Source organism: Bos indicus, chromosome 16 (assembly GCF_029378745.1).
Source record: "Bos indicus isolate NIAB-ARS_2022 breed Sahiwal x Tharparkar chromosome 16, NIAB-ARS_B.indTharparkar_mat_pri_1.0, whole genome shotgun sequence".
Classification (NCBI taxonomy): domain Eukaryota; kingdom Metazoa; phylum Chordata; class Mammalia; order Artiodactyla; family Bovidae; genus Bos; species Bos indicus.
The window spans coordinates 58186853-58210310 of NC_091775.1; the positions used below are offsets into that span (position 1 = coordinate 58186853).

Sequence of the window (23458 nt, forward strand, 5' to 3'; positions counted from 1 at the left end):
AGCTTTACTTTTCAGTTGCCCCTCAGGCCATAACCTCTTGTTCTCTCATCCAGGAGTGCTCATACCCAACTTTTTCCCCCCTTGCCATTCTCCATTAACTTTTCCCTCCACTGCTGCTGCCCCAAAACAGAAACAAGAATGCACAACAAGATACAGAGACAGGGATCTGAGACTCTGGTATTCTCCTACAGCCTCACATTCTACCTAGCTATCAGTGTAAGAACCTAAGAATTGTACCAATGTTTTTTTAATGAAACAGATATAATATGATATATGGTATATATAGTACAGAATCAATGTCATAACCCAAGGAAGACAGGGGAAAGGACTCTGGTGACTAGGACAGAGACATGCTTACCTCTAAGTTATGTTCTCTAAATAAATTAGTGCTAGCACAACCTTTTGTGGACTGAATATTTTTAAAAATTAAAAATCATTCCAAAGACTCACCCAAGAAATTAGGATACAGATGGTCAATATTATCCACAACATAGTTACACTTGGGACATCTATTATTATCCTCCAAACTCTGATGAATACACTTGTAGCTATTAACAAAGAAAAAATAAAATAGGCTTCATTAAATCAGTGACTAATTAGCAAACTGGTCACAAAATAATGCCTATTAGTTTTCTATTCCTCATTTTCAACATAAGTAATCTAGCAGTTATCAACTTTATTACAGCTTATACTTCTATATCATAAAAAAAGTACATAGGACATTTATTAGATAATAGTATATGAAAGTTATTTAAAAATAAACTCAAGTAACAAGCCTACAGGATATAAAATTTAAAATGTAAGTTTATGCAATTTAAACGGTACATAACAATAGGAAGAAAAACAAAAGCCTACAATTTAGTTAAGCAAACAAACTGTGTTCTTGGAGTGCTGATAGCCTTAATATAACAAGATTCAAATAAAAAGAAAATCAGAGAAGAACAGAAAAATCAACAAACCAAAAATTAGTCAATAAGCATGGGAAATACCATCTTCACTAGGATGATAAAGTGATTTAAAATTATATACTTCCTTTTACCAATCAGAATAGAAAAATAAACAAAAGGCTATCAGAGTTAGGAGTACATGTACAAATAAATAACTTCATATGCTGTTGCAGGAAATTTAACTACCATAACTTTCTAGAAGACAAATCGTATGGAAAATTCTTAAGGCTGTGAAACCTCTTTGATGCAGTGATATTACTTCCTGGAATTTATCTTTAGGAAATAAGCAAATATATATAAGTATAAAAATGTTCAATTCAAAGTTATTTGTAAACAGCAAAATAAGTTAGAAGCAACCAAGACATTAGGAAATTGACTACATAAATTTGTAAACATCAATCCAATGTATAGAGCCAATAAAATTCGTATCATAATATGTAACTATAAGCCATGAAAAATAATAACTATTATAGGCCTAGCTAGAGAAATAAGATTATGATAAATTTTTCCCTTTTCAGATTATTTATTTCTATAATGCTTGGCTTTTGACAATTGTATATTGCCTTATAATAAAAACTTTGAAAATGTCATTCAACTAAATAGAAAAGAAATATCAGATTGATATTATGAAAATAATCATTACATTACTAGGGCTTCCCTGATAGCTCAGTTGATAAAGAATCCACCTGCAATGCAGGAGACCCCAGATCGACTCCTGGGTCAGAAGATCCACTGGAAAAGGGTAGGCTACTCACTTCACTATTCTTCGGCTTTCCTTGTGGCTCAGCTGGTAAAGAATCCGTCTGCAATATAGCAGACCTGGGTTCGATTTCTGGGTTGGAAAGAACCCCTGGAGAAGGGAACACTACCCACTCTAGCATTCTGGCCTGGAGAATTCCATGGACTATATAGTCCATGGTGTTGCAAAGAGTCTAACATGACTGAGCGACTTTCACTATGTTACTGAATAAAAATAATCTTTAACACAGTGGATACAATTCCACTGTTTTAAAAAATTGTGTATGTGTACATTTTTTAAAATTTGTTAATTAAATTGTAGTTAATTTACAATGTTTTGTTAGTTTCACACGAGCAGCTTCAGATTCTTTTCCATTACAGGTTATTACAAGGTACTGAATATAGTTCTGTAAACTAAACAATGGTAAATCCTTGTTGCCTATTTCATATACAATGCTGTGTATCTATTAATCCCACACTCAATTTATCCCTCCCAGCCCTTTTCCCTTTTGGTAACCCTAAGTTGTTTTCTAGGTCTGTCAGCCTGTTTCTGTCTTATAAATAAGTTGTGTTATTTTTCTAGATTCTGCTTCTAAGTGGTATTTGTCTTCCTCTGCCTGACTTACTTCACTTCGTAGGATGATCTCTAGGTCCACCCATGTTGCTAAAATGCCAATGCTTTACTTTTAATGGCTGAGTAATATTCCACTGAATACATACCACATCTTCTTTATCCACTTATCATTGGTTGATGGATATTTCAGGTGCTTCCCTGTCTTAGCTACTGTAAATAGTGCTGCTGTGCACATTTGAGTGCATGTATCTTTTTGAAGTAGCATTTTCTCAGGATATGTGCCTAGAAGTATGATTGTAGGGTCATGTGGTAACTCTGTTTTTAGTGTTTTCAGGAATCTCCAGACTGCTTTCCACAAGGGCCGCACCCATTTACCTTTCTACCAATAATGTAGGAGGGTTCCTTTTTCTCCACACCCTCTCCAGCAATTACTTATTTGTAGACTTTTTGATGATGGCCATTCTGACCAATGTGAGATGATACTTACTGTAGTTCTGATTTTCATTTCTCTACGAATTAGCAATGTGGAGCATTTTATCACCCAATTGATGGCCCTCTGTATGTCTTCTCTGGAGAAATGTTTATTCAGGTATTCTGCCCATTTTTTAATTGGGCTGTTTTTGTTTTTTTGTTTGTTTGTTTGTTTTACACTGAGATTCATGACCTACCTGTTTATTTTGGAAGTTAAGCCCTTGCTGGTCACATCATTTGCAAATATTTTCTCCCAGTCTGTATGTTATTTTTTCATTTTGTTTATGGTTTCCTTTGCTGTGCAAAAGCATATGTTTGATTAGGTCCCATCTATTTGTTTGCTTTTATTTTTTTATCTTTTGCCTTGGTAGACTGAACTAAGATAACATTGGTGTAACTTATGTCAAAGAATGTTTGCCTATGCTTTCCTCTACAACTTTTATGGTACCATCTCTTATATTTAAGTTTGTAAGTCATTTTGAGTTTATTTTTGTGTATGGTATAAGCGAGTGTTGTAATTTCATAGATTTATATGCAGCTGTCCAGCTTTCCCAACACCACCTGCTGAAGAGACTGTCTTTTCTCCATTGTATATTCTTGCTTCCTTTGTTGGGATTAATTGACCATATGCATGTGGGTTTATTTCTGGGCTCTCTATGCTGTTCCATTGATCCATGCATCTGTTTTTATGCCAACACCATGCTGTTTTGATTACCGTAACTTTGTAGTACTGTCCAAAGCCTGGGAGGGTTATGCTTCCAGCTTTGCTATTTTTCCTCAGAATTGCTTTGGCAAGTCTAGGTCTTTATGGTTCCATATAAATTTTAGGATTATCTGTCCTAGCTCTGTGAAAAATGCCATGGATAATTTGATAGGGATCACATTAAATATGTAGAAGCTTTGGGCAGTGTGGCCATTTTAACAGTATTAATTCTTCCAATTCAAAAGCCGGGAATACCTTCCACTTCTTTGTATCATCTTTCCTTTATCAATGTTTTATCATTCTCAGCATACAGATCTTTCATTATCCTTTGTTGTTGCTGTTCAGTCATGTCCGACTCTCTATGACCCCATGGACTGCAGTTTGGTTAAGTTTATTCCTAGGTATTTTAATTTCTTTAATGCAATTTTAAATGGGATTGTCTTGTTTTTACTTTCTCTTTCTGACATTTCATTGTTAGTGTAAAGAAACACAACAGATTCCTGCATACTGATCTTCTACCCTGCTACTTTGCTGAATTCATTCATTAGTTCTAGTAGTTTTGGTCATAGCAATCAGACAAGAAAAAGAAATAAAAGGTAAAAGTAAAGGAAGAGGTAAAACTATAATTGTATGCAGATGACATGATACTCTGTTAAAAAAAAAATCCTGAAGACTCCACACCAAAACTGTGTGCATTTAAATGTGTACATTTAAAATAAATCAAAAAAGACATTCACCATAATGTTAACAGTATGTGCCTCTGGGTCATATAATTATGGGAAACTTTTTCTTTGGCAGTGTCTACAAGTTTCTATAGTAAACATGTACTGCTCCTAATAATCAGGAAAAAAAGTTACTTCTAAATTTTTATTAGAGTGATTTATGTATAAAGATGATTCCTAAAAAAAAGACAATATCTCTTTTTTTTAACATTTTATTTTACGTTGGAGTATAGTTGATTAACACTATTGTGTTAGTTTCTGGTGAACAACAAAGTAATTCAATTACACATATATATGTATCTACTCTTCTTCAAATTCTTTTCCCATTTGGGTTGTTACATAACATTAAGCAGAGTTCCCTCTGCTGTATGGTAGGTCCCTGTTGGCTATCCACTGACAGTACCTGTTTTATTCTGGGTCCAAGTTGCTATAAATTGACTTCACCTTCATAAACTGAAGGAGATTTTTGTGTCTGCCTACTTTCTTCCACCTTATCAAAACAAAAACCTACAACTATCAGGTCGCTCTGTTCTCATTATTATCTACTTTCTCACCTCACATGTGTTACTGGAAGACAAGCAAAAGAGGAGGATGTGACAGAGAATCACTGTAACGGTGGTCTCTGGCATTTAATAGGTACTCACACACTGAACAAATGCCTTGCACAGTGTTCCAGAAACAATATCATCACCCTCCTTGCAACTATGACCAGGCTAGGAACACCATATTACCACAAGATAGATTCCATATAGGAAAAAAATTCCTACATGGAAATTTCAATGAAAGAAATAGTATTTTTTTTCATTTTAATGTTAAATTGTTTTTATTTTTATTGCAAGGGAAAAGCATAAAGAAGATATGCAAATACAATAGATTAAAAGTTCCAACATGGAAACATTTATAGTCTGCTTAGGGGAAAAGGAAATGAATTAATATTACCGGAATACTTGCCCACATGACAAGATTTAATCCTTACCAAAAAAATAACAAAACTGCAGGGAATTCCCTGGAGGTCCAGTGATTAAGAACTCTGCACTTTACTGGTATGTCCCAGGTTAGATCCCTGGTTGGGGAACTAAGATCCCACAGGCCACTCTGTGTGACCATGAGGAAATAAAAGACACCTGCATGTTCAAATAAAGCAAGTCAAGAAGGAGAGAATCTGAGAAGGTTATTAAAGGTGGGAGACAGGGGCTAACAGATAAGCAGAAGAAGGACATTAGGGGTTATAGCAAATAGCTTTTGAAAAGAAATGCTAGTTGGAAAATGAGCAAATAAAATGATGAGAATAAACTAAATTGTTTATTTAGTTTATCAATAAACTAAAGAGAGTTTGTCAATATACAAATTATTCCTGAATCCAGTAGAATATTCTCCTCTCCTTTCTTCAACCCCCAAATCATATCTCTTGTTATTAAGCTTATTACCATACCATCCTCTCCCAGAAGGAAAAAAAAGAAGTCTAGGACACAACCAGAAACAGAAGCTCAAATGACTTTTCTGCACTGTACTTGATAATACCCATCTAAACTGTAAAATTTAAATGTATCAAATTACATCCCACCATACAAAAGTGCAGTGATAATAAGATGAATCAAATTTATTTTATAACATCTACTACCTGACTACCACCTCAGGTAGTTCCTCTCTAGTTTGAGAAATAGTAACTGTCTTATTCTGTACTTAATCTGTGTATATGTCTCAGCAGCTCTATTTGCTAATTAAAAGCAGAGATTTGTTTCATTTATCTCTCTACCCTCAATATCTAGCCTAATATCCCACTGAAGAGTTGGAACTCAATAAATGCTGAATACATGAAAAAACAGATATAAACAAAAAAGAGACATACTTCTGTTGCCTTCTGGGTCATATAAAATACTTCAAGAAAGTTTGCATGCATTCATGGTAAGTCGCTTCAGTCGTGTTCAACTCTTTGCAACTCTATGGACTGTAGGTGCTGGGCTTCTCTGATCATGGGGATTCTCCAGGCAAGAATACTGGAGTGGGTAGCCATGCCCTCCTCCTGGGAATCTTCCCAACCCAGAGGCTGAACCTGCAACTGGTATCTACTGCACTGGCAGGCAGGGTCTTTACCACTAGCATTGCCTGAGAAGCCCTATCACAGTGACTCTGATTCATTCTCATTCATCTATCTACCTGACCAACACAAGTCCAAATGCAGTGTTGTGGATTCCAAAAGAAGAGCAAGTACCTAAACTAGCAATCGAAATAGGTGAGCATAAAGAGATAAGAAGGATATATATATTTGGGGTCCACCTGAGAAGTTTTCAATAGCTACTCACACTGCAACTCTTAAAAAAGACTTAGTACCACAGTGTGCTGACATAAATGGTCACCTGTGTTCCCTAACAAGTGTAGATCTGGTCACAAAGAATGACCATTTCTCCACAGATGTATATAGTTGTTCTGTTTCTCCTATTAAGTACTTACCTACCTACAAAATATAATAGATTTTTCTGTCTGAATCAACAGGGATAAACAGATAAAGAAAACTGAGTAATTAGAAAATTCTCAAAAAAAGGGGGTACAGAAAGAACAGATTAGTACCAGCGCTTGTATATAACAACCTGGTACTAGTAAAGTACAAGATGGTCGATTAGTCAAAAGTCCCAACAGACAAACTGACCCTCAGGCTTGATCACAGGTATGCTGTGATGACAACACTGAGGGACCCTATTAATTATAACTAATTTGTAATAAAGCAAAATAGTAAATCAGCCACTGGTATACATGAGGTCAGAGAAGCAGGGGACAGGGGACAACCTGGAGACAGCAAGAGGGAAAGAAAGAACAAGCCTTATCTCTATACCATACAGAAGCCAGTTTTTTAAAATGATATCACTGAGTTTAAGTTAGACTATAGCTAACATTAATAGCAGGTTCACTGTGAAGTGGGAATGAATAAAGAGAAAGAACTTCCTGCTTTATGGTCTCCAACGTGTTACTAGGAAAGACTTATCATTTATAAGTGGGACCAGGGATAAACAGTTAATGTGACTCAATTTGATTTAGTGTTAATACTCTGGATTGAGCCTTCAGTTGGCATACAACTTGACTCCAGGTTACCAGCCCCAGGGTTCAAGTTAGCAAAGAGTTGATATAACAGGCTACTGTTCATGACTAAAGTTCCATAGGCCTCACATAATAGATAAGGTAAATAATTATGAGCTTTTGCTTTAAACAAAAGTTCAAAATATTTAGGGGCTTCCCTTGTAGCTCAGTTGGTAAAGAATCTGCCTACAATGCAGGATACCCAGGTTCAATCTCTGGGTTGGGAAGATCCCCTGGAGAAGAAAATGGTAACCCACTCTAGTATTCTTGCCTGGAGAATCCCATGGACTGTAGCCTGCTAGGCTCCTCTGTCCATGGTGTTGCAAGAGGTGGACATGACCTAGCAACTAAACCACCACCACCACAAAATATTTCATAGTTTATCAAGCCTGGGGGTGGGATTGTCAGACTCCAAGTTTATTGGTTCCTGTCAATGTTATTATCTCTATCCTACCAAAAACTGCTCTCTGGTAGGTATTTTAAAACATAATCACATCAGAGTGTAACACAGTAACTTGAACTGTAACAAGGATCTAAACTTTATTTTTATTTGAAAGAAAAAAAGGGTATTTAAGAAACTAATGGGGCTTCCCAACAATGACCTAAAGACATATCATGAAGACTACAGGACTCACTGAAAAGACTAGGACTGTCTAGTTATAAAGTCAATCAGTAATTTATTATATTTCACAACTCAGTGAAACAAGATCTCTGAACTGATTTAGCACACTCTTAAGCTTTTTTTAAATGCCACAGTAAATTATAAGTTAGAGAAGGGCAGTTAGGAAAAATGAAAACCTCACCTTACAATCTGTTTTCACACTTTCCTTTCAAATCTGTGAAAGAAGAAGAGGTGACAAGACACGAAGACAATGGGGGTTGAGAGTTGGAGAGCAGCAGCAGAAGATAGGCTGAATGACTTGACAAAGGTAAATTTTAGACCCAGAACCCAGAACTAGATTCCTGGTCCATCAACTTCAAGACCGTGCTCTTTCAGCTTTACATCAGGATGCTCAACTAAGGGCAATTTTGTCTCCTAAGGGATATCTGGAGAAGGCAATGGCACCCTACTCCAGTACTCTTGCCTGGAATATCCCATGGACTGAGGAGCCTGGTAGGCTGCAGTCCATGGGGTCGCTAGAGTCAGACATGACTGAATGACTTCACTTTCGCTTTTCACTTTCATGCATTGGAGAAGGAAATGGCAACCCACTCCAGTGTTCTTGCCTGGAGAATCCCAGGGACAGGAAGCCTGGTGGGCTGCCGTCTGTGGGGTCGCACAGAGTCGGACACGACTGAAGCAACTTAGCAGCAGCAGCAAGGGATATCTGGCAATGGCTGCAGACATTTTTGCTTGCTACAACTGGGAGCAAAACGATTGCTACTGAGTTGTTAAAGAAGCAGGTATGCCTGTTGGGTATAACACAACAGAAATATTAAATAAACAGTGTAAATAATTTAGGGAGTTGGTTGGAAGTAGAATATATCATCTTGAATCAAACAGATAAATAAATAAACTAAAGGAATTAAACATACAGAAATTACATACTCATTAGGATGACCATTATTTAAAAAAAAAAAAAAAAGAATCAAACCAGAAATAACAAGTACTGGAGAGGACACGGACAAACTGGAACCCTTGTGCACTGTTGAGGGGATGCAAAATTGTACTGCAGGCAGGAAAAACAGTATGGCGGTTCCACAGAAGATTAAACACAGATTCACCACATGATCCAGTAATTTTACTTCCAGGTAAACACTTGAAAGAACTGAAAGCAGGATTTCAAAAAGCTAGTTATACATCAGTGTTCAAAGCAGCATTATTAACCGTAGTTTCAACAGATGAAAGCAACGCCAGTGTCCACAGAGAGATGAACGCACAAAGTGTGATACATGCGGTCATCCCTTGGTATCCACAGGGAATTGCTTCCAGGGCCTCCAAGGATCCAAAATCCAAGAATGCTCAAGTCCCTTATACAAAATAGTACAGTATTAGCATATAGCTTACTGCACATCCTCCTGTATACTTTAAAGCATCTCTAGACCACTTATAATATCTAATATGATGTAAATACTATGGAAATAGTTGCCAGTGAGCTGCAAATTCAAGTTTCTCTTTTTAGAATTTTCTGGAATTTTTTTTCAAATACTTCTGAGCCCTAGTTGGTTGAACCCACAGATGCTGAACCTGCAGATATGTAGGGCCAACTGTACATGCAATTAAATGTCATTCAGCCTCAGAAAGGAAGGAAACTGTGACACACGCTACAACATGGATGAAACCGGAGCACACTATGCTGAGTGAAATGAGACAGTCACAAAAAACAGATACTGGTTGATTTACTTATATGAGGTATCCAGGGTAGTCAAAAGTCACAGCAAGTAGAATAGTGACTAGCAGAGGTTGGGGAAGAGGGATATGGGGACTTGTTTAATAAGGACAGTTTCTGTTTTACAAGATGAAAACATTCTGGAGACTGACTGCACAACAATGTGAACAACACTCAACATTACTCACTTAAAAATGACTAAGATGGTACATTTTACGATATGTGTATTTCATCACAACTGAAATGCTTTCAAAATACACAAATTTATGTGACATATAACCTAAAGACAGCACTGAGTAGTGTTAAAGGACCAGAAATTTTTAATCCTCTAATATCCTTTTTCAATGACCTGCTAGCCTGCTTTAACGACCCTCACATTTGACCCCCAGGAGTGAGTTAAAGGTATTTCATGCTTCATTCTGATACCCAGCACCCTCCAGTTTCCTAAAACAGCAGTCAAAGCTCTTTAAACAATTAATAAACCCAGAAGTTTATTAATTATAATTTCATATTTGATTTCATGGTAAATCAAAGTATTTCACAGAAACTACACCATTAACCACATTTGCCTTGAGACGTCAAACCTATAAAGTCATATCAGTCAAGGAAATATGATTCAAAATAACCAACAGCAACTATAAAAATGCAACTTCTCACTGGCTACATTTACACACAAGTTAAAAACTGCCAGAAGACAATTTCACTAAATAAAATCATCTTACCAAAAGCTGTGACCACACTTCGTCATGTATGCTTCCTCGATCATATCAAAGCAGATGGGGCTAAAAACAAATAGAAAAATAATTAATACATTTTTTAATTAGACTAATTACAAATTGGAAAAAGTCATAACAGTATCAACAAAATCATATTTCAGTACACAGGTAAGTCTTCAAATTTTTTACTGATGAGAGATGAAATTTCTATTGGGCTGAATGAACTTCAGTGGATTGCTGGTAAAATAATAATCTGTGGGCCATCAAGTTCTAACATGAATGAAATGAATAATTTAACTGACCCCAATATTTTAACTTGCCCGTAACTTTTTTCAGTGTGGTGCAATCACAAAAGTAATTAAGTTCTACCATCTTTTCGATCATCCCTGGTACCAGAGACAACACCTACTCATCTAAATGCTCTTCTATTTTCTATTTCAAAGAAAACTAATTTCCTGAGTGATAAATTTACAGTTACAATTTCAATAACTCTTCCAGGTGGTGAAGATGCTAATGATAACTAATACTTAACACAAGCTATGCATGTCCACTTAAATAATGACATATATTAACTCAATCCTTTATAGATAAGGAAATCAACACAAGTGATGTTAAAAGTCACAGAGCTAGCCAAATTTTCAAACTCAAGTGCATGTTCTCAACCACTATTCTATACTACTTTCACATACGATAAGTTAAATATCAAGTCACGCCAACTATGCCACATGTTCTGGCCAAGGAAAGGTGGTTATCAATCTCTTGAGAGGATACAGTCTATCAAAAATATGCAAAGCCTTACAAAAAGCAATTTCCCTTTATCCTTCCCCATTCTTCCTTCCAAAAACTCCATGAAGTCTCCAGAGATACAACAGCCACCTTGTGATCATAAAGACAACAACTATAGGCTAAGAACACAGGATATGAGTTCCTTGGTAACATTCTTCAGCAGTTGCATCAGCCATGAATTGTCTCTCTCTGCACTTCACATTACATGAGAAAAGCAAATCCTCATTTGCTCAAGCCAGTATTTATTGAGTTTTCTGTCACTGGTATACAAATCCAGTCCTTACTGATGATACATGACAATTAAACTGCAAATGAAAATTCTTCCACTCCCTTCAAGCAAAGTTTCCTGGGCATAAGTACCATCATAGAATGTGAGATTTTAAGTAAGTTATAAAGTCTCAATGTCACACAAGCTCGGCATTTCATCACCTATAGTATCCTGGCAAAGACTGCACTGGATTTGTCAAGTCTTTACTGTTCCAGACTCAGAAGAAGGAGAAATCTTTTAAATGTGGGGATCCGGTAGTTCTTCTTTTGGAACGAAGTCTATCTTGCTCCGTCTGATGAAGAAGGAAGAGGGGTGGGAGTCCCTCCTGAGGACACATGGATGAGCTGCCCAGGGTGCTCTGTGATCCCAGTCTGTGACTGAAGGATGCTGAAGAGCAGATCCGGGATAGACAAATTTTATTTTACACTGGTACAGCTGGTCACTGGGTGCTCAAGCAGGTATCTTAAGGCCAATGTTTGTTTTTGTTTTTTTTTTACAGATAGACATATTTACTCAACTGTATATGAACAGTATATAGCTTTCAAATTTTTAACATTTTTTAATTAATTAATTTGGGTCTTCATGGCTGCACACAGACTTCTCATTGTGGTGGCTTCTCTTCTTGCAGAGCACAGGCTCTGGAGTGCAGGCTCGGCAGTTGTGACAGGCAGGCCCACCAGCTCCACAGTATGCGGAATCTTCCTGGACTAGGGATCAAACCCATGTCTCCGGCATTGGTAGGCTGACACTTATCCACTGTACCACAAGGAAAGTCCTAAAATTTTAAAATTTTGAATACTTCAAACCTATTATGATTACCTATTATGAATCATATTCTACTTTGTAATCTTCCAGTTTTCTAAGCCCATCTCTTAGCATTCAAACTCCAAAAAGAGTGAAAATTATCTTTCTTGAGTGGACTATATATAGTTTTATGAGTAAGAAAAAGGAAGAGTTGCAAGTAATTCTCTTAATCTTAGAAAAGGCTGAGTCAAAGCATTATAGGCTGATTTTGAAGAGCAAATCTTCCTTTGTGTATACAGATCTCTTCAGGTCTACTTCAGCCCGCAAATCTTCCTTTGTGTATACAGATCTCTTCAGGTCTACTTCAGCCCCTAAGCCTGGAATCTTCAAATCACTTGTGTTCTACCCTTTCTCACAACTACCACTTACTCCTTGATTTCTCTGGTCACTAAGTCATACCTTTTCTTTTCTCCTTTTTTCTTTCTTTGATTTTTCTTTTTGTTTCTTTTCCCCAATTTTTTTTTTCTTTTCTCCTGGTCATGCTATGTGGCAAGCGGGATCTTAGTTCCCTGACCAGAGAGCAAAACTGTGGCTCCTGCAATGGAAGCATAGAGTCCTAACCACTGGACTGCCAGGGAATTCCCAACTCTCAGCTCTTCCCAATTTCAATGGGCAAAAACGTACTAAGGGTAGGTTTTGGGGAAAACTGTAAACAAACAGCATAGAACTCCTTCCACTCTGCCTATCAAGAGCCTCCAAAGACAATGAGCTGGAAGACCTAAGCGTAAGTACAAACACAGAAAGTATATGAACTGGCAGACAAGCTAAACACTATACCGATATCTGAAACTTCATGCACCCCCAAATTTTTATACAGACCCCCCAAAATGTTTAGGGACCATCTCAAACTTTTAATGGACATCTGACACAGTGGCAACATCAAAAACAAGGAAGAAATCACAAATGGATTAAAGCCACTGCTGTGACCACTCATGCCTCCTGCACCACCATAAACCAGCAATTCTTGTAAATCAAGACAGAAATTCCAACAGAAAAAATGGGAAAGGATATCAATTCCTAGTTCACAAGAAGGGAAGACACACTACTTTTCAAGTATATAGAAAGATGTTCTGACTCAGTAGTAATCAAAATATGCAAATTAAGATGATAAAATAACATTACCTCCATTAAATCATTAGAAAATTAGAATACCAAGTATATTAGGGAGGATATGGAAAAACAAGAATTTTCATGAAGAAACATCTGGCAAAGCAACCTACATTGAATTTTCATATACTTATTACCCAGTAATCCCACTCCTGTAATTTGTACATAGGTAAAATGCAGTACTTGGATGCAATCTCAAAAACGACAGAATGATCTCTGTTTGTTTCCAAGGCAAACCATTCAATATCACAGTAATCCAAACCTATGCCCCAACCAGTAACGCTGAAGAAGCTGACGTTGAATGGTTCTATGAAGACCTACAAGATCTTTTAGAATTAACACCCAAAAAAGATGTCCTTTTCATTATAGGGGACTAGAATGCAAAAGGAGGAAGTCAAGAAACACCTGGAGTAAAAGGCAAATTTGGCCTTGGAATACGGAACGAAGCAGGGCAAAGACTAATAGAGTTTTGCCAAGAGAATGTACTGATCATAGCAAACACCCTCTTCCAACAACACAAGAGAAGACTCTATACATGGACATCACCAGATGGTCAACACCGAAATCAGACTGATTTTATTCTTTGCAGCCAAAGATGGAGAAGCTCTATATGGTCAGCAAAAACAAGACCAGGAGCTGACTGGCTCAGATCATGAACTCCTTATTGCCAAATTCAGACTTAAATTGAAGAAAGTGGGGAAAACCACTAGACCATTCAGGTATGACCTAAATCAAATCCCTTACGATTATTCAGTGGAAGTGAGAAATAGATTTAAGGGACTAGATCTGAAAGATAGACTGCCTGATGAACTATGGACAGAGGTTTGTGACATTGTACAGGAGACAGGGATTAAGACCATCCCCATGGAAAAGAAATGCAAAAAAAGCAAAATGGCTGTCTGGGGAGCCCTTACAAATAGCTGTGAAAAGAAGAAAAGCGAAAAGCAAAGGAGAAAAGGAAAGATATTCCCACCTGAATGCAGAGTTCCAAAGAATAGCAAGGAGAGATAAGAAAGCCTTCCTCAGTGATGAATGCAAAGAAATAGAGGAAAACAACAGAATGGGAAAGACTAGAGATGTCTTCAAGAAAATCAGCGATACCAAGGGAACATTTCATGCAAAGATGGGGTCGATAAAGGACAGAAATGGTAAGGACCTAACAGAAGCAGAAGATATTAAGAAGAGGTGGCAAGAATACACAGAACAACTGTACAAAAAAGATCTTCACGACCCAGAGAATCACGATTGTGTGATCACTGGCCTACAGCCAGACATCCCGGAATGTGAAGTCAAGTGGGCCTTAGAAAGCATCACCACAAACAAAGCTAGTGGAGGTGATGGAATTCCAGGTGAGCTATTTCAAATTATGAAAGATGATGCTGTGAAAGTGCTGCACTCAATATGTCAGCAAGTTTGGAAAAGTCAGCAGTGGCCACAGGAATGGAAAAGGTCAGTTTTCATTCCAATGCCAAAGAAAGGCAATGCCAAAGAATGCTCAAACTACTGCACAGTTGCACTCATCTCACACGCTAGTAAAGCAAAGCTCAAAATTCTCCAAGCCAGGCTTCAGCAATACATGAACCGTGAACTTCCAAATGTTCAAGCTGATTTTAGAAAAGGCAGAGAAACCAGAGATCAAATTGCCAACATTCGCTGGATCATCGAAAAAGCAAGAGAGTTCCAGAAAAACATCTATTTCTGCTTTATTGACTATGCCAAAGCCTTTGACTTTGCCTTTGACTTTCCACAATAAACTGTGGAAAATTCTGAAAGAGATGGGAATTCCAAACCACCTGACCTGCCTCTTGAGAAACCTATATGCAGGTCAGGAAGCAACAGTTAGAACTGGACATGGAACAACAGACTGGTTCCCAATAGGAAAAGGAGTACGTCAAGGCTGTATATTGTCATCCTGCTTATTTAACTGCTATGCAGAGTACATCATGAGAAACGCTGGGCTGGAAGAAGCACAAGCTGGAATCAAGATTGCCGGGAGAAATATCAATAACCTCAGATATGCAGATGACACCACCCTTATGGCAGAAAGTGAAGAGGAACTCAAAAGCCTCTTGATGAAAGTGAAAGAGGAGAGTGAAAAAGTTGGCTTAAAGCTCAATGTTCAGAAAACGAAGATCATGGCATCTGGTCCCATCACTTCATGGGAAAGAGATGGGGAAAAAGTGGAAACAGTGTCAGACTTTAATTTTTTGGGCTCCAAAATCACTGCAGATGGTGACTGCAGGCATGAAATTAAAAGACGCTTACTCTTTGGAAGGAAAGTTATGACCAACTTAGATAGCATATTGAAAAGCAGAGACATTACTTTGCCAACAAAGGTTCGTCTAGTCAAGGCTATGGTTTTTCTAGTGGTCATGTATGGATGTGAGAGTTGGACTGTGAAGAAAGCTGGGCGCCGAAGAATTGATGCTTTTGAACTGTGGTGTTGGAGAAGACTCTTGAGAGTCCTTTGGACTGCAAGGAGATACATCCAGTCCATTCTGAAGGAGATCAGCCCTGGTGCTCACTGGAAGGACTGATGGTGAAGCTGAAACTCCAGTACTTTGGCCACCTCACGCGAAGAGTTGACTCACTGGAAAAGACCCTGATGCTGGGAGGGATTGGGGGCAGGGGGAGAAGGGGACGACAGAGGATGAGATGGCTGGATGGCATCACTGACTCGGTGGACGTGAGTCTGAGTGAACTCGGGAGTTGGTGATGGACAGGGAGGCCTGGTGTGCTGCGATTCATGGGGTCGCAAAGACACAGACACGACTGAGCGACTGAACTGAACTGAACCCAACATAAAAATATACACATCAGCATTTGTGTACATATATGTAAATATATATATACATGTTTACATTTGTGTGTGTATGTGTGTATATGTGTATACACAGCTAAGAGAAAAACACCCACATCTGTCAATAGGGAATACCTTTGAGGATACTGGCAACAAACTGGATACTTCTTACAGTAGGGAACTACAGGCAGCCTTAATGATCAAAAGTACTAGAATGGAGAAGTAAAAATGTGCTTAGATATATATATATAGATACTGGAAAACATCTATATAGTATAGATTCTAGTCAGGGAGCACCATGACTGGATATTTTGTCAAGTGAAAACAGAAATGAAAATAAGATCTGTGACACAATAGGATTCACATAAAATTAAAACACTAAAAATATGTTTCTCATGTATCGGTTCACAGGTACACATATAATCAAAAACACATATAAATTACAATAGAAAACCAAGAGAAGAGGTTAGGAAAATAAGAAAAAGTAGGGAGAGGAATATAATACCTTATTCAATAGAATCTAAAAAGGACATCAATAGTAAAACGTACCATTACACGCAACTAAAAAAGAAACAACTCTGCTAATTAAACTAAACACTTCTTTATCAGTTAGGAATTTTACCTTTTCTAAAAAAGCTCTTTTAGATTTAAGTTTTATCATACATCACTCTTGTGGAAAACACATACACACACTTATAATTATGTTTTCCAACAAATTCTCATTCTTCAGGGTTTAACTTTTCTGAATCACTTGTTGACTAAGTCACTGATTTCCAGATTTTTCCACATAATACTTTCTGTGGTGAAGTATCATTTACTAGGAGAATTCATAATGGAACTAAAAGCTGTTGTTTCTGGGACTGTAAGCCAAGTTTACATTCAGTCAGATCATCTGCATCTGACTCCAGCTTTAGGAATGTTGCTAAACATGTCTAATTCACCAAATTCTAATCTGTTGAGGCAGGCATTTTCTCTGTTGACATATCCGTGTGAAATGACAGCTACCTCCAAGAATTTTTTTTTAATGCCATTATCTACAATCCAATTTTCAAATTTGCCAAAGAATAAATGAAGGAAAAACTAGAATCAAATAACATGACAAAGTGAAACAAAGCAAAAGAGGAGCCCTGCGCTGGTTAATGAACAAGGTGAAACACGATTAGTTCACTCTGGACTTGAGGTCAAAATTTAAATGAAGCAGACTTACCCTCTTACTATGCACACTTAGGAACTGGCTGGCGGTCGGGGGGTTGCAGGGTGGCGGCGGGGCTTGGGCAGCAGGGAGAATAAATAAACCAACTGCTTTTAGACACTGGACACTAAGCAACACAGTACTGAGATCTCTGAGGAAAGCAGACAAATGAAACGAAGCTATCATAGATTCAGCTTGTTGCCTTCAAGAGAAAGCTTCCCAGGCCCAAGGAGGGAGAACACAGGCAGAGCACCACAATCTTGCTGGAACGAGAAAGAGGAAAGAATTTACGGCAGGACACCCAAGAAGGAGCTACAAGAAGAAAATCCGAAAAAAATCTACATAGCATTCTCATCAGATTCACTGCCGAATACTAGTCACATGTGCCCAAGGTGAACACTCCACAAGATCATAACATTAGAGACAAAGGATAATTTCCATGGGCTGATTAGTACGTGAAATACAAGTTGAGAAAAGAAGCAGAAAATCAGATCTCAACAGACACTACCCAAGTTAAAACACACAGAGAAAAAGAAAACACAGCATCTATGGGCTGTGGGTCAGTATCAAATCAATCAAAATAAATATATGAAGACACTGGCTGAAGTGCATTTTAAAATAACAATTAACAAAAAACAAACAAAAAAAAGGACACCTCACCACATATCCAAGAAGTTCAGAAAACTCCAAGTAGAATTTAAAAAAAAAAAAAAAAAAAAACCACCCTGATACATACACTGCATTTAAACCGATAACAGCAAAAATGAAGAGAAAGTCTTGAAGGCAGTCTCAGAAAAAAGACACACCACATACAGAGGGACAAAACTAAGAGTACAGCAGAGTTCTCTCAGAAACTGCAGCAGCCAAGAGAGTCTGGAGAGCTTCTGGACTGGTGGGGACCTGGGGAGAATCGCACACGTGGAGAGGCACGGAAGCTCTGTGCCCTTTCCCTGTACCTTGTTCTATGCATCTTTCCCATCTGGCTGTTTCTGAGTTATATCCTTTAATATTAAACCAATAATATGGTCATTATTCCAACTTCTAGAGGTGATGGATCATCTACATAGTGGGAACTGGTTGGTTGCTGCAGTACTCCATACAGGAAGCATCTGTTCAAGTCTTTTGCCCATTTAAAACACTGGGTTGGGGAAAACGGCCAAGATGGCGGAGTAGAAAGATATTGAGCTCACCTCATCACACGTGCACACCAAAATCACAACAATATGCAGAACAATTATCACTGAAAATGAGTGAAATCTACCAGATTAAAAAAAAAAAAATCTACAACTACAGACATAAAGAAGTAACCACATCAAGACCATTAAGAGGGACAGACTTGCAATATAATCAAATCCCATACCTCCCAGGTGGGTGACCCACAAACTGGAGACTAATTATATAACAGAGGTTCTCCCACAGGAGGAGTGAGAGTTCTGAGCCCCATGTCAGCCCCTGCAGCTCAGGGGTCCAGCACCAGGAAAAAGAGCCCCCACAGGATTTGGCTTTGAAGGCCAGCAGGGCTTGACTGCAGGAGCTCCACAAGACTGGGGAAAATAGAGACATCACTCTTAGAGTGAAGTGTAGTGAAGTCGCTCAGTTGTGTCCGACTCTTTGTGATCCCATTGACTGTAGCCCGTAAGGCTCCTCCGTCCATGGGATTTTCCAGGCAAGAATACTGGAGTGGGTTGCCATTTCCTTCTCCAGGGGGAACTCTTAAAAGGATGCACACAAAATCATACACCCAACAGGACCAAGGGTAAAAGCAATCATCTGACAGGAGCCTGGGCCAGACCAACCTGCTGATCTCAGACGGTCTTCAGGAGAAAGAGGGGGCCACGGCAGCCCACCCTTGGGGCTCTGGAGACATTCTGGCATCAAGACCTTGCCCTGCTTAACATCTGTAAGCTCCAGTGCTGGGATTCCTCAGGCCAAACAGCAAACTGGGTAGGGACACAGGCCCACCATTCAGCAGACAAGCTGCCTAAGACTTCCTGCCCCGACATACCCCTAGACACTGCACTGCTAACAGAGGGCCAAGTCCCAGTTCTACCCATGAGAGGTCAGGCATCGGACCCTCCCGCCATAATGGGGCACAAGCCTTTAGACCAGCCTCACCCTTCAGCGGGCAGACACCATAAACAAGACAACTATAGTTCCACAAACCAAGTCTGCAAAGGCAGGTCAGACACTACCTGGGACCCAGTGACAAGAAGGGAGGGCACAAGACATTTCCTACAAAGAGCCACTTCTCCAAGATGGAGAACATGGTTAAAATGACCATACTACTCAAGATAATCTAGATTCAATGCAAACCCCTATTAAATTATCAATGATATTTTTCATAGAAAAAAATGCATATTTGTATGGAAACACAAAAGACCCTAAATAGCCAAAACAATCTTGAGAAAGGAGAACAGAGCTGGAGGACTCACGCTCTCTGACTTCAGGCTGTACTATATAGCGACAGTAATCAAAACAGTATGGTCCGGGCACTAAAACAGACATACAGATCAATGAAACAGGACAGAAGGCCCAGGAATAGACCCGCGACCTTATGATCATTCAATCCACGACAAAGGAGGGAAGAACATGCAATGGAAAAAATGCAGTCTCTGCAATAACTTGCTAGGAAAACTGTACATGTGAAAGAATGAAAGCAGAACATTCTCTAACACTATAAACAAAAATAAACTCAAAATGGATTAAAGACCTAAATGTGAGACAGAATACTAAAAAACTCTTAAAGGAAAACACTCTTTAAGCAAAACACTCTTTGACATAAACTGTAGCAAGATTTTTTTTGGATCTGTCTCTGAGGAAAATTGAAAATCAAAACAAGAATAAAGAAATTGGACTTAAGTCAAACCTATATGGTTGTGCATAGCAAAGAAAACCACACAAAACGAAAAGATAACCTACAGACTGGAAGAAAATATTTGCAAAGGATGCTATCAACAGGGGATTAACTTCCAAAACAGACAACTCATGCAATTCAATATTTTTAAAAAAATTCAAAAATGGGCAGAAGACCTAAATAGACATTTCTCCAAAGAAGATATACAGGTGGCCAAGAGGCACATGAAAAGATGCTCAATACTGCTAATTATTAAGAAAAATGCAAATCAGAACTATTATGAGGTATCACACCAGTCAGAATGGCCATCATTAAACAGTCCACAGATAACAAATGCTGCAGAGAAAAAGGAACCCTCCTACACTGTGGGTGGGCGTGTAAACTGTACAGCCACCACGGTAAACAGTCTGAAAGTTGCTTAAAAACTAAAAGCAGTTACTACATGATCCTGTAATCCCACTCCTGGGCATATATTCAGATAAAACTCTAATTCAAAAAGACATACACACCCCAATTTTTACAGTAGTACTATTTACAATAGCCAAGTCACGGAAACAACCCAAATGTCCATTAACAGATGAATGGATAAAGACGTGGTGTGTGTGTGTGTATATATACACAATGGAATATTACTCAGCCATAAAAAAGAATGAAATAATGCCATTTGCAGCAACATGGACATACCCAAATATCCTATGATAACACTTACATGTGGAATCTAAAAAAAAAAATGCTACAAATAAACTTATTTACAAAGCATAAAACAGACTCACAGACATAGAAAACAAACTTACAATTATTAAAGAGGATAGCAGGGAAGGGGCTGGGGCAAACCAGGGTGAGATAAACTAGGAGTCTGGAATTAGCAGATACAAACTACTATATATAAAATAGGTAAACAACAAGAACACTTAGTATAGCACAGGGAACTATAATCCATACCTTATAATAACCTAATATGGGAAAGAACCTGAAAAAGGATACATATATGTATAAGCGAATCACTTTGCTGTACACCTGATACTAAAACATTATAAATTTACTATATTTCAACTTTTTAATGGTTTTAAAAAAAAACTATATAGCAAAAGACAATCGACTGATATCTTCAAAATAACTAAAAGAAAAAAAAACTTTAAACTTAGAATTTTATATCCAGCAAAAATAAAAAATTCAAATATAAAGACAAAACAAGTAATTTCCAAAATAAACAAATAAATAACTTAGAGAATTCATTGCATACAGACTTCACTATCTGATATATTCACGTAAGTTCTATGAGGCACAAGCTGGAATCTAGATTGCCGGGAGAAATATCAATAACCTCAGATATGCAGATGACACCACACTTACCGCAGAAAGTGAAGAGGAACTAAAGAGCCTCTTGATGAAAGTGAAAGCAGAGAGTGAAAAGGCTGGCTTAAAACTCAACATTCAAAAAACTAAAATCATGGCATTCGGTCCCATTGCTTCATGGCAAATAGATGGGGAAACAATGGAAACAGTGACAGACTTTATTTTCCTGGGCTCCAAAATCACTGCAGATGGTGACTGCAGCCATGAAATTAAAAGACGCTTGCTCCTTGGAAGAAAAGCTATGACAAACCTAGCTGCTGCTGCTGCTAAGTTGCTTCAGTCGTGTCCGACTCTGTGCGACCCCACAGACGGCAGCCCACCAGGCTCTGCCGTCCCTGGGATTCTCCAGGCAAGAACACTGGAGTGGGTTGCCATTGCCTTCTCCATTGTGTAAAAGTGAAAAGTGAAAGTGAAGTCTCTCAGTCGCGTCCGACTTGTAGCGACCCCATGGACTGCAGCCTACCAGGCTCTTCCATCCATGGGATTTTCTAGGCAAGAGTACTGGAGTGGCTTGCCATTGCCTTCTCCGTGACAAACCTAGACAGCATATTAAAAAGCAGAGACATTACTTTGTTGACAAAGGTCTATATACAGTCAAAGCTGTGGTTTTTCCAGTAGTCATGTATGGATGTGAGAGTGGGACCATAAAGAAAGCTGAGCACTGAAGAACTGATGCTTTTGAACTGTGGTGTTGGAGAAGATTCTTGAGAGTCTGCAAGGAGATCAAATCAATCAATCCTAAAGGAAATCAGTCCTGAATATTCATTGGAAGGACTGATTCTGCAGATGAAGCTCCAATACTTTGGCCTCCTGATGTGACGAACTGACTCACTGGAAAATATCCTGATGCTGGCAAAGACTGAAGGCAGGAGGAGATGGTGACGATAGAGGACGAAAGATTGGATGGCATCACCGAATCAATGGACATGAGTTTGAGCAAGCTCCAGGAGTTGGTGATGGACAGGGAAGCCTGGCGTGCTGCAGTCCATGGGATCGCAAAGAGTCCGACACAACTAAGCAACTGAACTGAACTGGAATAAGGAATACAAAGACAGCAAATATACACAAAGACAGAAAGAGCTCTAAAAGTGGTAACAATGAATATAAATATGAAACATTTTATGTTTAATCACTCTAAACTATAAGCAGCAGGAAGAGTTCACAATTGAATATAGAGCATAATACCATGCCTAGAAACAAGGCAAGCACAAGAGGAAAACAGTAAGACAAATGGAAATTATAACCTAGTATTTTAAGATGGACTAAAAAAAATAAAATTACAAAGCATTGAAAGATAAAGAAAATTCTCAATTAGGCAACCTCAGAAATTAATTATTGGGAAGAAAAACTTATTTTAAAAGAAGTTAAAGAACTCAGGAAAACTTAGAAATAAAGAAAAAGACATAAGAGCAAAGAAGCATAACGGATACTGATTTAAGAGAAAACCAGATGGCTATTTTAGGTATCTGATTTTGCAACCTTACCACAAAACTTTTGATAGACCATGGAGTGAACCACACTAGTAGTGATTATCTGATCTTTTCATCTTACCATTGTTTAGTAAAATAATGATCTTCAGTTGAATCTCGTGAAGAAGATAAATTCATAGCAGCTGTCAAAACTAAAGGTAGATATTATACTGCACAATCCTTAAGCTTGCCAAAAGGTTATGTGCGTCATTTAACCACGTTAAGAACCAACAGAGCAGAACAGATATAGATACAGAAAATTATTTTTTAGTTCACTATTTTGTATTTAAGTTAATACATCATCTCAGTTAAGCAAGGGTTTCATAACAACTGGCCTGACACTCAAGTTAAATTTTCAATCAGTGCCTTATTTATACTCTTCCTTTTATATGTATTATCTGCTTCAAAACCAGCATCCAAACTTACCAAACGATAATAAATGGTACAATAAGGCCACTGCTCAATCCATACATATTTTGATAGCAACACTAATTCTATTATGCTTCCACAAAATGTGTCAACTGATTCTAGTAGCACTGATTCTAACTA

At 38.1% G+C, this 23458-nt stretch overlaps 1 protein-coding gene across 6 annotated transcripts in view; it reads right to left on the reverse strand.

Moving 5' to 3' along the window:
- Positions 1 to 23458, reverse strand: part of COP1 (COP1 E3 ubiquitin ligase) — a 224807-nt gene that overhangs the window by 187739 nt on the left and 13610 nt on the right. For all 6 annotated transcript variants that reach the window (XM_070768483.1, XM_070768482.1, XM_070768484.1 and 3 more), the window contains exons 2-3: positions 10280 to 10339; positions 451 to 548 (exon numbers count right to left, since the gene is read on the reverse strand). In XM_070768483.1, the coding sequence (XP_070624584.1) occupies positions 451 to 548; positions 10280 to 10339 (158 nt within the window). The remainder of the gene's footprint in view (positions 1 to 450; positions 549 to 10279; positions 10340 to 23458) is intronic.